Here is a 16,310-nt window from a genome sequence, read left to right as displayed (position 1 = left end):
GGACTCTACTCCTGGTGAAGATGCTGTGAAGACTGTTGAAATGACAACAAAGAACTTAGCATATTACATAAATGTAATTGGTAACACATCAGCAGGGTTTGAGAGGACTGACTCCCAATTTTGAAAGAAGTTCTACTGTGGGTAAAATGGTATCAAACAGCACCACATGCTACAGAAAAACCTTGCCTGCAAGGAAGACTATTCATGCGGCAAATTTCAATATCATCTTATTTTAAGAAATTGCCACAACCACCCCAACCTTCAGCAACCATCAACCTGATCAGTATTTTTTTAATTAAGGCATGCACTTTTTTTTAAACATAATGCTATTTCACACTTAATAAACTATAGGTGTAAATATCACTTGTATGTACTGGGAAACCAAAGAATTCATATGACACACTTTATTGTATTGTATTCACTTTACAGCACTGGTCTAGATCTGAATCTGCGGTATCTCCAAGGTATGTCTATGAGAGGGTTTGAGAGGATTCCTATTCTGAAAGAAGTTCTACTGTGGGTAAAATGCTATCAAACAGCACCGCATGCTACAGAGAAATCGTTTGTGAAAGAGAGTCAAAAACTGCCACAGCCTTCCCAACCTTCAGCAACCACTACCCTGATCAGTCAGCAACCATCAACATCAAGGAAAGCCCTTCCACCAACAAAAAGATTACAACTCACTGAAAGCTCAGATGATGGTTAGCACTTTTTATCAATAAAGTGTTTTTTCATTAAGGTGTGTACATTTTTTTAGACATAATGCTCTTATACACTTGTTACATTATAACACAGTGTAAACGTAACTTTTACATGCACTGGGAAGCCAAAAAGTTCATTAGATACACCTTATTTCAATATCTGCTTTACTCCAGTGGTCTAGTACCGAACCTGTAGTATATCAGAGGTACACCTGTACTTTCTTATTCCCTGGCACAACATTCCAGGCTCATCCTGGACTTTTTAGTCCAGGAATCAACCACTTCTCCACAAAGCCTTAGTTCCTTTTATTAAAGAATGGTGTTTGAAACAAGAATCTGGGCCCTAATAATGTGCTCACTGTTACTGAGGCATTGCATCACTGCTTCTAGGTAGACAGGAGTTATGAAATGTATGTATGTATGTGAACCCACATATATACACACATCTATATTTCTCTAAGTTAAATACCACTGAGTTCTATTGTTACCCTGATCCCAATTCAACACCACAGGATTCATTTTAGTTTTAGCCTTTCTCTCTTTTTTCTTTCTCCAACAATGAGAAACCTGCGTTTCATTATCTATTATTTACTAATTTGTTCACTCAAAAAAGTATAAGCATTCTTTTCATTAAAGACCTGATCAAAGTAGGAAAAAAGTACATACAAAAAATAGTTTCAGAACTACTAACCCATATCCCTGTGAGAAACACATTAATTAGATTACAAAATATATTGCTTTTCTTGTAATTGGCCTATAGTGTCAAGACAGTGTTTCCCAAAGTTATTTAGGTTCCTTATTTTCTTCCTCATCCCCTTTCAGAGTGTTAATGTTACTCACTTGCAATGCAATTATGTTCATTTGTTTGTTTTTTAAAGACTTTATTTTTAAGTAATCTCTACACCCATTCTGGGGCTCGAACTGACAACCCCAAGATCAAGTTGCATGCTCTACTGACTGAGCTAGCCAGGGGCCCCCATTTTTATGTGTTTTTTTTTTTACCCACATTGTTTGGTTAAATTATTTTTTTTGAGAAGTGAAAGGCAGAGTACTAATTCTAAAAGCCTAGCTGTCAAGTATAAATATAAGGGAAAATGGAGTCAGAGTTTTATACTTGGGAGGGAAGGTTTCCTTTTCTTTGTACAAGTAGAACAGACTTTAACATACTTACATAAAAAGGAAAGAAACGACAACAAAGAAATTGGCAAAAGGTCCCTTGTGTAAGGAGGTCATATGGGGAGTTTTATATAATAGTGGTTCTCAAACTTTATGATGCATATGAATCACCTAGAAGATTAAGCACAGGTGGCTGGGCTCCACCCATATAGTTTCTGATTCACCGGTTGGGGAAGTGGAGGCTTATAATTGGAATGCTGATGCTGTCTGTCCAAATACCATAATTTGAGAAGAAGTAATTTAGAGTAAAATCAGGGTAGTTGCAAGAGAGAAACATACATACATTGATATAAGCAGGTACAAAATTAGAAAAAATACTTCAAAATATACTGAATACAACCTATCTCCAGACCATAAAGACACTTCACATTTATTCAAGGCTTTTTGCCTTCTTTTTTATTTTTTTATTTCCCATGAGCACCTTACTTCCTACCACAAGCACTTACTACTTTTATAACACTTTATTCTTTTTTAAAAGACTTTATTTATTTGACAGAGAGAGAGAGACAGCAGAGAGGGAACACAAGCAGGGGGAGTGGGAGAGGGAGAAGCAGGCTTCCCACTGAGCAGGGAGCCCGATGTGGGGCTCGAGCCCAGGACTGTAGGATCATGACCTAAGCCCAAGGCAGACGCCCAACAACTGCACCACCCAGGCGCCCCTTTTATAACACTTTAAAAAACAAAATGAGGGGCGCCTGGGTGGCTCAGATGGTTAAGCTGGGCTCCCGGCTCAGCAGGGGTCTGCTTCTCCCTCTCTCCGTGCTCATGCTCTCTGTCTCAAATGAATAAACAAATAACATCTTGAAAAAATAAAAAACAAAAAAAATTTAAAAATAAAAAACAAAACTTTGGGGCACCTGGATGGCAGTTAGTTGAGCATCTGACTCTTGGTTTCAGCTCAGGTCATGACCTAAGAGTGCTGAGATTCAGCCCCATGGCAGCCTCCACGCTCAGTGGGAAGTCTGCTTGATATTCCTTCTCTCCCTCTCCCTCTGACCCTCCACCCCACACTTGTTCTTTTTCTCTAAAATTAATTTAAAAATTTTCTTAAATAAAACTTTAAGTTTGCTTTAATCTATCATAGCTTTGTTCATCGCTTCTCGGCCTTTTGGCTAAGATCAAGTGTATCATAGCTTTGTTCATAACACTTCCTATTATGATTTTTAAAAACTTTTAAGAGTGATACTTATCTCATTATATTTCACAATTAAATACTGCTAGTACAAGAAAAGCTGTTAATCTTTGTTTATATATCTTGGATCAACCACTCCCCCAAAGTCCTTATTTAACCTAGAAGATTTTAAGTTGACCATCACAGTCATCTATTTTATACTGAGATTTTAAATACCCATACCCCTTTTTATCATGTATTCCACTTCCACAAATCTTTTTTAAGCAAATTATCAGAAGCACAAAGATGTATAAAAGCATTCAGTAGTGTTATACACATGGAAAAATTAAAACTAAGAACAATTCAAATATGTCCATCTCTAGAAAAATGATCCAGTAATTCACAGTGCATTCTTACAGCAAATTATATGCAATACCTAAGCCCCTTATATAAGTTCACAGTGAATGCAATCAAAGTGTCCATAACCAGCTTGGGGAAAAAAAAAAAAACATAATACCAAAGAATTATACTAATGTGTAGAGTAATTCCCAAAGTATAGTCAAAATAGACAATTTTGTTATTTTTTTCTGTATTTTCCAACTTGTACAACTTATTTATTATAGGCAGTGGGGAATTTTATTAAAAACACAATGAAAACTACATATATTCACATATATATTACAATGATGTTCTTTTACCTCAGTTGTATTTGCTTCCGTTTTTGTAACTCTTGGTTTCTGAGTTCTTCCAAGCGTCTGAGTTCTTCTTGACGCCTCATGAGATCTATAAAATATTGATTACACATTAATATTTTTACCTTCCCTTTTTTTTTAAATCAATAATCATATAGATTCTCTACTGCTGGCAATATACTTAGTAACTTATTCATACTCATGCACCTCGCTTTTTTGTCTATCATTTTATAATGAAAAATTATAAGCTGTGTAATTAATCAAATTAGTATCTTTTCTGGACGTTTCTTCATGTGTATGGAAATAATAATAAAATTTATGCTTACGTTAAGAAATTAAAATGGGTAGTAACTGTTTTAATGTAACGCCTGGAACATATTAAAAACAGAATAAACGGTAGCTATGTTTTCATATACATTCTTTCAAATTAGAAATTTTTTCAGCTGCGAATTTTGTAAAGCCCAAAAGGATGCCTTGGGAGACATGAGCAGAGGGCACATAAGAACCAAAACAAACAGTAAGAATAATAGGATACTGTTTAACTTCCAAAGAATATCCCCCTTCCAGTAAATTAGCAGAAGATTCCTCCCACACAAAGTCAATTTCTTATGAAAAAAGGCTATGAGAGAATTCTTGGGGGTGGGTGCTGAATTCTGATACCAACAAGATTATTTTAAACAAGATGAGAATTCCCCTAGTCACTAACCCTTGCCATATCATCAAGAACAGGGGTTCCAGAGTAGTATAAGATTAGAAAAAGTACATTTCTTTTGCCCAAGTGCTAAAAATCTTTGTAACAGCTTACCAAATTATGTGCATACAAAAAACATTAAAATACTCTGGATGGCACAATTATGGGTTGTGCTTTTATTTGCCCTCTTATCACAGTATCTGAAATTTCTAATGTGAACATAAATTACCTCAATTGAACATTTCTTAATAAATCACTATTCTCAAGAACTTATATAACAAAATACTAACAGTTACAGTTATTCTATGTGCCAATAACCCTAATAATATAACCACAACAAAGTAGGCATCATAACCCTAACAAGGTAAATATTATCGTCCCCACTTTACTGACTGAAAACAGCTGTATTATATATTACTTATGTCAAAGAAAAAAGATTCAGACAGATTATAAATGTATTATAACCATCCAGCTAGGGTAAGGTAGTGACCAGGGGATTCCAACAAGATGCGTGAAAACACTTAGCTACCTTAAAAACCATCAAAAACTACTACAATGATTTCAAACATTGAGGCAATTAGTTGTCAACCTTAACTGCTCATGAGAACTACCTAAATACCTTTTAACCAGACGAATTAAATCAAAATCTCTTGGGATGTAGACATTGGTATTTTTTTTTTTAAAGCACGCTATTTGACTCCACTGTACAAACACTGAGAACCATACAACTATCAGATAATTACTTTAGCTGGAGAAACCTAGCAGATACCAAAAATATATAATCTACTTATAGTCCTAAGGGGAAATGCTTCGATAAGCAAAAATGTGGAAAGTGTACTACAATCATTAATTATCCAAGAAAGTCTATCCAGTCTATCCAGTAACAATTTTGTCATGGTTTTGCAGGTTAGCTGCTCTTAAATCAGGGACAAATTACCATATATAATAATGTAAAAGTGTGCATTACATTTTCTTCCACAAAAAGGAGTAAGAAAAAAACATAAACATTTGTTTTCTGACAACTAGATTTTCTCCCTTTAAGCTGTGCCAGTTGAGAAAACTGCTTTAACCTCTCAGATAGCATTTCCCCATCTGTTAACAGTGGTTATTAGCTCAAAGAATCCAACAATAAAGTTAACAGATAAGCACATTATGCAATTTAAGTAAGAGCACTATCAACTTAAAGCAAAACTACCATTTTACATTTACTAAATTATTTAAGTTGCTAATATCCAAGGTTCCTGAAATTTCAACAAAGCTTACATATTTGTACACTGCCATAGTAATATCCTTCTGGGGGGAATAAATTACAAAAAAAATACATATATACACATACATATATATATATATATATAGCTATATTACATACATGTATATATGTATATATACATATGTATGTGTGTATATATATGTATGTACATATATATACAGCTGAAGTGTTTTCAACCTTTGATCCAGTAAATCACAGTCACAGAGATTTTTCCTAAAAATATAATCCAAAGGCATCCGTCCATACACATAAAGACATCAGCTGCAGCACTACTTATTACTAAACCAAAAAACATTTGAAAATGCTTTCCTAATTTAATGACAAAGAACATAAAATTACATCTATGTAACATAAATATATGGGAATATAAGGGAATAAAGGGGAATAAAGACAAATTTAAAGTTTGATCGGGACTGTGTTTTCTCAATTTAATATCCTTCAAGTCATGAAAACTGAATGTATACTCTCTGATCTAACAGTCTATTTTCCAGAAATATAGGCACTGAATCTACATTTTTTAAACATTTTTTTATTTGACAGAGACAGAGTGCACAAGCAGGGGGGAGCAGCAGGCAGAGGGAGAGGTAGAAGCAGGTTCCCTGCTGAGCAGGGGGCCCAATGTCGAACTCGATCCCAGGACCTTGGGATCATGACCTGAGCTGAAGGCAGACGCTTAACCAACTGAGCCACCCAGGTGCCCCAAATCTACAGATTTTAAGGGCATATTTAGTGCCAAAGAAAAGTTGAAACACTATACTGTTACAACAAGATGTATCTTAAATACAAGAATGAAAAGATGGAAAGATATAATAAAGTACAGTAAAATGTTAGTAACAGAATCTAAATAGCGAACACCTTAAAATTCCTTCAACATTATGTTTAAAATTTCTCTTAACAAGGGGTGCCTGGGTGGCTCATTTGGTTAAGCATCTGACTTCTGATCTTGGCTCAAGTCTTGATTTTGGGGTTGTGAGTTCATGCCCTATACTGGGCTCCATTCTGGGTGTGGAGCCTACGTAAAAAGAAAAAGAAAAGAAAAAAAATTTATCTTAACAAAATGTTTGGGGCAGGAGGGTGGGTGGGTAGGGAACACATCCTGGATAAGTTACTGGACTTGACTTAAGAAGAAAAGAATCCAGATCAAGTCACTTACGAGACGGGAAAAAATTCAGGCTTACCTCAGACTTCCCCACAGAAACATTCAATGCTAGAAGACAATGAAACATGCTATCAAGTACTTAAGAAAGGAAGAGAGAAAAAGATCCATGAATTTCAAGCACCAGTTTAAAATATAAGGATCACAGATAATATTTTAGAAGACACAAGAACGCAAGGAATGTTGTTTTTATGAATCCTTCCTTAAATCACGAGGATAGACATCAATCAAATGAACAATCATGACTCATCTATTTAAAATAGGGTTAAGATTTAAACGTGTGAGGATTATCATTAAAGAACATTAAGTTGAAATGAAAACATGATATTGAAGAGGTATGTGCACTTCCATGTTCAGTCCAACATTATTCACAACAGTGACCGTATGGAAACAACCTAAGTCTCCATCAACCAGTGAACTGATAAAGATGTGGTGTGTATACGTACATATATATATCTACAATATACATATATACACACACTCATACACATAATATACATACACAGACACACAATCGAATATTATTCAGCCACAAGAAAATGAAACCCTACGTTTCCAAGAACATGGATAAACCTTGAGGGCATTAAAGCTCCGTGAAATATGCCAAAGACAGACAAATACTGCATAGAACTTATATGTGGAATCTAAAAAACTAAAACTCATAGAAACGAAGTAGAAAGTGGCTGTCAGGGGCTGGGAAGTGGGGTAAATACGGAGAGGTTGGTAAAAGGGTAAAAACTTTCACCTATAATAATAAGGCCTGAGGATTCAACATATAATGTAGTGACTATAGTTGATAACAGTGTATTGTGTAATTGAAAACTACTAAGAGAGTAAAACTTAAATGTTCTCCAACAGTAGAAAAATAAACAAAATCAGCTTTTATACTAAAAAAAAAAACTGATGTCATAAATATGTAGACAAATAAGATACAAAATAAATAAAAGTTGAGAGCAGGGCGCCTGGGTGGCTCAGTCGTTAAGCGCCTGCCTTCGGCTAAGGTCATGATCCCAGGGTCCTGGGATCGAGCCCTGCATCGGGCTTCCTGCTCAGTGGGAAGCCTGCTTCTCCCTCTCACACACACCCTGCTTGTGTTCCCTCTCTTGCTGTCTCTGTCAAATAAATAAATAAAATCTGAGAAAAATGTTGAGAGGAAAAGAGAATGAAGGAGGAATAAATTATGCCTATTTCCGTGGGTTTTTTTTCCTTCAGTAATCAGGACCAAAAGATATTTAAAGGCAATACACTTCCACTACTTGATTTATCAGTACGAAGGCATACACAAACAGTGATAATCATAAAATTCCATTGGTGGTAGAGCAGAGAGTAATAACAAAATGCATGGCAGAGTTAATCTCATCTATTGAAAGTTTGTAACTACAGGAACAAAGGTAATACAAAAATAACCATGAAGAAAATTCAGGAACTGCCTCCTATGCTGATGATCAAAAACAGGGGGAGGAGGAAAAAACTAACCTGTAATAGTATAATGAATTTGGATCCAGAAAGGATTAAATAAAGATCAGCAAAGTATAAAAGTACAATTATTAGAACATATTGGTGTATCCATGAAGAATTAAGATTTACAAAACTTTGCTAAGGTATATATATAAATATTCATTGAAGCACTGCTTTTACTAACTGGAAAAAGAACTAGATATCAATCAACAGAGGATGAGCTAAACTAATTATATCCATTTAGCAGAGTATCATGCAGCCATTTAAAAAATGAGGCAGATCTTCTACTGGAAGTAAAACAGCAAGGTACAGAAAAAGATAAATAGGGCATTTTTTGGTTATAAATAAATATACATATCTACTGACATATTCAAGTTTTCTTTTCATTAAGGGATATACAAAAGAAACTGTTAAAATACAGAAGACACTGTGACTCCTAGAAGAAAGCAGAAGGTGGGGGCGGGGAGGAGACACTTTTTCTGTACTATTTGAGTTTTCTATTTCCATGATAAGTTAACTAAAGAGCTGTTTCTGTTTCTGCACAGCCATAGAACAAAGATTACCTAAAGTCCCCCCTCGACCTGAATAAATCCTTAGAAATGCTGTATGAAATGTAAAATTGTAGAAAACTGTAAATTAAAAAAAAAAAAAAATTTGCACAAACACTAAAAAAAATTTATCACCTGCAGACTTTTGCCAAAATAAACACAAGATGTACTTCAGCAGAAGTAAACCCAGAAGGAGTAGGCTACACTAAACAATGTGCTTTTCTAATATTATAAACCAAAATATTGTTAACAGGGGTTATAAACAAACACACAAAAAGCAATGAAAAAAAAAGCTCATAGGAAATAACTTTGCAAAATTATTCTGCTTCAAAAGTCAAGCCTTAGGGATAGGCAAATCTTCTAAGAGCTCAAAAGAGCTTTATGAGGGCAAAAGAAATGTTGTTCTTTGTCATCACTATATCCTCAAATACCTCAGTGTCTTCTACAACTGACATTAAAAATTATGTGAAGTAATGACTGTTACAATATTGTTTGTCATCATCAGCAACAAATATCTTGTAGTACAAATGCTTCCATATTTAATCAATGTTATGTCCTAACTATGGCATGACTGTAGATAGTGGCAAAGTGCCCAGCAGGCTATGAGCAGAAAACAATTCATATTGGACAGAAGTACTAGAGTAATCATGGGGCCCAGGAAATTAAATTTTTAAAAATTTCCCAGTTGATTCTCATGTGTTTTAAAGCCACAAATTCACCAGACTAGATAACCCTGAAGATCTCTCCTCCATCTCTAAGCAGCCAATGATTCTGTAACCCTATCTTATAAAACAATTTAAAATTTTCTGCTAGAGACTTAGTTTATCTTAAATATATGTAATATAAATGAGTTCAATTTTCTTAGAAGAGTGAACTTACAGAACTGCTAAGTTTAGTGTCCAAATGAAACCAGAAATGTCTGACTAGTTTCTACAGTTGCTGAGCTGGATTTTGTTTTTTTAACTTAGTTTCAGCACAGTTATTTAGTGACTTGATCATAAATGTTCACTAACCATTTACTGAACAGAAAAAACAAACAACCCAGACTTGTAGGAATCAAGAATCTATCAAAAGGATTTAAAGATGAATAATGATCCTATTTTTCACTTTTTAAAGAAATACTGGCTCTAATATAAAAGAATGGTTTAGAGACCAGGATTAAATGACAGTCCAGTAAGAAGGCTACTGAAGAAATCTAGGTAAGCATCCTGTGCCTTCATCTCTGGGGGTAGCCAAGAGAAGGTAGGTAAATGTTTACTGAAACACTAAATTAAAAAAAAAAAAAATTAACAGTAAGAAAGCAATCAAATGCTTATTTTAAGAAATAAAAACTACTATGAATAGTTGAAAAAATGAGTGACAGGAATAACGAAGAAATTATTTGGAGAATTCAAGAACAGAAAAGGGAAGATATAAACAATAAAGAAAGATAGGCATAAAAAGAAACCCAGCAAGAGGATAGGGGAGAAGTGAGCTTCTAGATATATTTAAGCACGTTGTCAATGTTAGGTAACTGACCGGTGAATATGAGAATAAATGATCACCCATTAGGACTGCTCTTCAAAGTTCAGTTGGCTCTGTCTCAAATGTTTAAAATATTCTTGCCAGCTACAAAAAAATTCAGTCTTCATGAATCCCCCTATCTGTCAGCACACATGAATCTTTTTCACCCCTGCCAAAGAATATCCATCTGTATTCTTTTGACACACAGTACAATCTTAAATAGCCAGCATTTGTCATAATTCTTCTTTCCAATAAACAAAATCTTTTAAAATTTTTATTTTAATTCCAGTTAGTTAATATACAGTGTTATATTAGTCAGGTGTACACCACAACAAAATCTTGATATGTGACTTTATGCCAAATCTACACACCAAGAATTACCCACTGTGCTTCTCTTTTTGCCAGCAGAATAAAATATTTGTTACAGGCAAAATTTAACAACCTTAATAACCTCCAACAATACCATGTATGTAGGGAGGACTTTTTTTTTTTTTTTTAAGATTTTGTTTATTTATTTGACAGAGAGAAAAAGCACAATCAGGGGGTGCAGCAGGCAGAGGGAGGGGGAAAAGCAGTCTCCCCACTGAGCAGGGAGCCCGATGCAGGGCTTGATCTCAGGATCCTGGGATCATTACCTAAGCCAACGCAGATGCTTAACCAACTGAGCGACCCAGGCGCCCTTTTTTTTTTCTTTTTAAACGCGGGGTTTGAACTCACAATGCAGGGCTTGAACTCACAACCCTGAGTTGAGATCAAGAGTTAGACACTTGGGCGCCTGGGTGGCTCATTCGTTAAGTGTCTGCCTTCGGCTCAGGTCATGATCCCAGGGTCCTGGGATTGGGCCCCACATCGGGTTCCCTGCTCGGCGGGAAGCCTGCTTCTCCCTCTCCCACTGCCCCTGCTTGTGTTCCTGCTCTCGCTATCTCTCTGTCAAATAAATAAATAAAATCTTAAAAAAAAAGAGAGAGAGAGACACTCAACCAACTGAGCCACCCAGGCACCAAAAATTTATTTTAATAAGGTATTTTTGCTTTTTTTTTTTTTTTTCTTTCTTGGAAAAGGGAGATTTTTGTTTCTAATACAGTGAGAGTTCCAACTATCTCCAAAACTCCTAACTGGCAACTTAAATAATAATAGGTATCATTGGGAAATATGAACGAGCCTTAAGAAAAAAAAAAATCATACCATATCTATATGAAAACCCATTTTTACCTTGCCTCATTAACATTAATTGGTGTTCATGCCTAGCTGCTTCCATTTCTGCTTCCAGTTTCTCTTTGGCTTCTCTGATGTTTCTATCAACCTGCTCACGCTGCTGCTTTTCCATTTCATCAAGAGCCTTCCATCGAGATGCATACTCAAATTCAAAGGTCCCAGGTTGAGCAAAACGTGGCGGCTGTTCTCTTTCCCTAAGTTTACATTTGAAAACATACAGAAATGTATGTTTAAAAGTCAAAACAACAAATAAGATAATAAGGACTACCATTTACTAAGCAGTTACAATGTTTATGGCACCGTGTCAGGCAAGTAAGTACTCGACATGACTTACCTCATGGCAGTATTATAATACATGTTTTAACAACCCTGAGTTTAAGAAAACTGCCCAAGGATGCCCAGCTAGTAAGAACAGAACCAGGACTTGAACCTAAGCAATCTGATACTACAAGCTGCACTCCCCTAATTATCACCTTCAATAAGGCCTTCTGGTTTTCACTCAACAAACAATTTTAGATAAGGCAATCTGCAACACATGAATCAAATATGCCCTAAATTGTCAAGAATTAATTTTTTTTCCTAAAAGGAGTAACTTTTAGGGATAATAAAGGCAGATAGTTTATTGAATGTTATGTGCTAGGTTAATTGGCTATGCCAAAAAATAAAGGCCTCACTTATAAATATGTCTGTTAATTCTTGTACCTCAAGAACCTAGCGTAGTATCTGGCACATTGTATACATTTAACATTTATTTCTTAAATGAATGAATAAAAGATCAGCAAACAAATGACCAAAAAATTTTTTTAAAAAATAATGATCTATGAATGTACTTGAAATTCAAAGAATTTTTTCAATTATTCTTGCCTATCATAGCTTCTATTAAAAAATATTAGTAGCAGTGCCTGGGTGGCTCAGTCGTTAAGTGTCTGCCTTCGGCTCAGGTCATGATCCCAGCATTCTGGGATCGAGCCCCACATCGGGCTCCCTGCTCCGCAGGAAGCCTCTTTCTCCCTCTCCCACTCCCCCTGCTTGTGTTCCCTCTCTTGCTGTGTCTCTCTCTGTCAAATAAATAATATCTTTTAAAAATAAATAAATAAATAATATTAGTAAAAACATAATCCCTACCCCGCCAATGAAAGTATAGAGGCCTTGCAATCCTAAATTTTAACTTTTATTTTAGGGTGGGGAGGGGAAGATGCGTAGGTGAGACAAATTTGGGAGATAAAAGGTGAGGTTGTCACAGAAAAAAAGATGTAGTAACAAGAAAGAGCTTTAAAGATTTTCAGAGGTACATAAGGAAAATCAAAGTTAACCATGATCTGGTATTCTATACTTAAAAAACAAGACTTAGACATTTTCTTTTTAAAACACTGACTGGAAAAAGGAAAGGAATGGGGGAGATCAACCACCTACTCATTTTTCTGAAAGAATTATTTATTAGTCAGTAGTTCCTAAAATCAGACTTTGACTATAATCACAAATATTAAAAAATCTTCATTTTCTCCAAGGGGAACACTACTGAAACAATATGGATTTGAGGAGTTAGAACTAAATTTGAACCATGGCACTTAGCCTTTGTGAACATTCCCTTCTGAGCATAACTCTTTAGTAGCAAAACTGGAAATATGAGACCTTGTAAGGTTTGCTGGGTAATTAAATTATATAAATGAATATTTCTGTATGTATATAAATTCCACTTTTTGTAACACCCTTATAATTCCAGTTCTCTAATTCTTGAATCCAAAAGTATGCTCTAGTTCAAATTTGTAATGCTAAACTATAACCAGAAAAAAAGTCAAGTGACTAGGAAATCATAGTAATTCTTTGAAAAATAGCATTGTATGAGAAATTAAAACGGTTCTGAATTACAACTGATTATACTACTGATCCTTCTCCCCTAAAATACTTTCTTCCCTTGCTTCCAGGACATACTGCCAGTTGATCCCCCTACAGCAATGACTGTTCCACTCTTGTCTTTGCTAATTCCGTCTATGCTTCCCCAGCTCTATATACTGAGTATTCCAGGGCTCAGTCCTTTGACATAGTTATCTATCACATGCGGTAAGTGTAGCTCAGAAAGCTCATCTAAATTCCAGATGCAAATCCAACTACTTATTTGACATCTCCACTTGGGTTTTGGAAACCATCTCAAACTTAAGATGTCTAAAACAAGGTTCCTGAACTTCCTCCCCCCAAAATGCTCCTCCTCCAAGATTCTCCAGATCAATCATTAGCAATTTCCATATTTCCAGTTACTTTGGCCAAAAACCACATAATCATGCTTTTAACTCTCTTTCTCCCACATCCACCAGCAAAATCCAAAGTCTATTTTCAAACTATAGCCAGAATCTGACCACTTCTCACCATCACCACTGTGACCTCCATTTCAGCAGGCTCCTAATTTACTATCCCCCCAATTCCACCCTTGGTTCTTTACAAATCTATTCTTAAAACAGGAGCCAAAAAAGCTACTGTTAAATTTAGGATTAAGTCACTACTCATAAAATACAAAAGTCAGTTCAATAGCCAGCAAGGCACAACAATCTACACTCCTCCCAAGGTCCTATTTCTACCTCCTCCCTACTATTTCCCCTCCCTACTTACTATGCTCCAGCTAAACTGGCCTCTCTACTGTTCCTAGAACTTGCCAGAGTTCCCTCAAGGCCTTTATAGGTACTATTTCCTCTGCTGAGATCACTATTCTCTCTATTCCAGCCCACTTCTGATCCTACATAGCTAGCTTCTTCCTCCCCACTCCTTCAAGCTGTTAATCAAATGTCACCCTCTCAGGTAGACTTCCCAAACCACCTGTACAAAGAACACACTACTCTGCTCCACAGCATCCACTTTCCCCTTTCTGCTGTATTTGTTTTACTAATTTTATTGTTTACCCTCCTTACCATCCCCCACATAGCATGAATTTCTGGCCTATTTTGTTCACTGACACATCTCCTGCACCAGGCATGTAACAAGCATTCATATTTCTCATTTAAATCAACTACAAAGAAAAACATTCAACTGCACTAAAAGAACGCTAATTAAAATAACACGCATAAAATATCATTTTGAACAAAGGCTATCAAATCTTAAAATCATATATCCATCTTTTCGTCATGATGAAGAAAAATACCTTTATACATACACCAAGGAATGTAAATTGGTATATTCCTGGAAAACCATTTGCCAGTATTAATCAACTTTAAATATGCATACACTTTGATCTAAGCCTTTACACCTTATGTTAGTGAGTTTTTTAAATAGTAATTCTCACAATTTAATATATATATATTTTTAAGATTTTATTTATTTATTTGACAGATAGAGAGACAGTGAGAGAGGGAACACAAGCAGGAGGAGTGGGAAAGGGAGAAGCAGGCTTCCTGGCAAGCAGGGAGCCCGATGCGGGGCTTGATCCCAGGACCCTGGGATCATAACCTGAGCCGAAGGCAGACGCTTAACGACTAAGCCACCCAGGCGCCCCTAATACATGTTTTATAATTTTTGGTTCCTTACTTCTTGTATAACTCCACCACCAGAAATATAAGCAGTAGGAAGGCAAAAACAGTTCAAAGTTGCACTGAAAACACGTGGAACAGTGCCTAGCACAAAAGCCCTCCAGTATTTGTTGAATTCATGCTTGCAAATATGTTAGTTTTACCTACCCACACCTGTCCCAGTTATAAAAGTAGACTCAGAATTCTAAGTTAATGTTCTATCCATATATAAAAGAACAATAACATTCATGTAGACCAGGCCACTCTATTAACCAGATTATATAACTGAACAGAACACCTTATAATCTAACAATACTTGATAACAGATGTGATATAATATCCTTGATATCACATATCAAAATATCTTTATTAATAAAATCTTACTTATGATATTGTTGGGTTTTCTGCATTAGCTTCTCCGGCAAGCCATCTTCATCATCAAACTGCTCCATAGGCTCCACAATCACTGGACGAGGGGTCCTGGGTAGGTAAAATTGTAAGAGTTTAATGCAGTGTCTGGAATTAACATCTCCCTAGAAATTCTTTATAATAATTCCAAGATATATACATGGGAAATTTCTCTCTTGAGAAAAACGTCTCAGAAGTTACTACATATACTCTTAAAATGAGTCAATAAACATTTACTGCATCAGATACAAGTAAACATCTAAGTCAGACAAAGATGAATGCTTTTTAGAGCATACCCCATTCAAGACGACAGAGTAAATCAACATCTTTGAACCTGCATAATCACTGTAGTTAACGTTTACAAATTATGATGGAAAAGAATGAGTACCTAATTCATGTTTTATGTGGAACTATCATCCCCATATCCCACCACCTCAAATTCCCACCTCCCAGCTTCCCTGTGTCTAACCAAGTCTTGTTCAGAAAAGTCTTTCTAAAACCTAAAATGAGGGATGCCTGGGTGGCTCAGTCGGTTAAGCGTCTGCCTTCAGGTCAGGTGATGATCAGGGTCCTGGGATCGAGAAATCCATCGGGCTCCCTGCTCAGTGAGGAGCCTGCTTCTCCCTCTCCCTGCTTGTGCGTGCTCTCTCTGGCAAATAAATAAAATCTTAACACAAAAACAAAAACACCCTAAAATGACATCTAAAATACATCAGCCAAGCAGCCAGGCAGCTAAGCAAAAGGGAAGGAGGGGAGCCAGAAGACAAAGACACGTTCAAGGTGGAGGCTGGGGGCAGGGGGAAGCAAGAGTGGGTGATGAAAGATATGACTTGTAAATGTCCCTTCTTTACTACTTTCCTAAGTAAAACAAAAGGATAGGAAAGCTC

General features: G+C 35.9%; 1 protein-coding gene and 1 pseudogene across 1 annotated transcript; one reads left to right on the top strand and one right to left on the bottom strand.

Annotated features, from left to right (window-relative positions):
- Window positions 1-2,969: 2,969 nt before the first annotated feature.
- LOC116629245 lies at window positions 2,970-3,122 on the top strand (annotated as a pseudogene).
- A 504-nt stretch (window positions 3,123-3,626) lies between these two features.
- Window positions 3,627-15,592, bottom strand: LOC116629244 (paraspeckle component 1-like). The gene is made up of 3 exons (XM_032399544.1): window positions 15,400-15,592; window positions 11,519-11,715; window positions 3,627-3,771 (listed from the first exon to the last, which is right to left on the bottom strand). Exons 1-3 carry the CDS (start codon window positions 15,465-15,467, stop codon window positions 3,683-3,685), a joined length of 354 nt encoding a protein of 117 aa, XP_032255435.1. The 5' UTR covers window positions 15,468-15,592; the 3' UTR covers window positions 3,627-3,682.
- Window positions 15,593-16,310: the final 718 nt, after the last annotated feature.

This window comes from Phoca vitulina, unplaced genomic scaffold (genome assembly GCF_004348235.1).
Source record: "Phoca vitulina isolate PV1807 unplaced genomic scaffold, GSC_HSeal_1.0 scaffold442, whole genome shotgun sequence".
NCBI lineage: Eukaryota > Metazoa > Chordata > Mammalia > Carnivora > Phocidae > Phoca > Phoca vitulina.
Note: the sequence above shows the minus strand (reverse complement) of the source record. Positions and strands in the feature narration are given on the sequence as shown.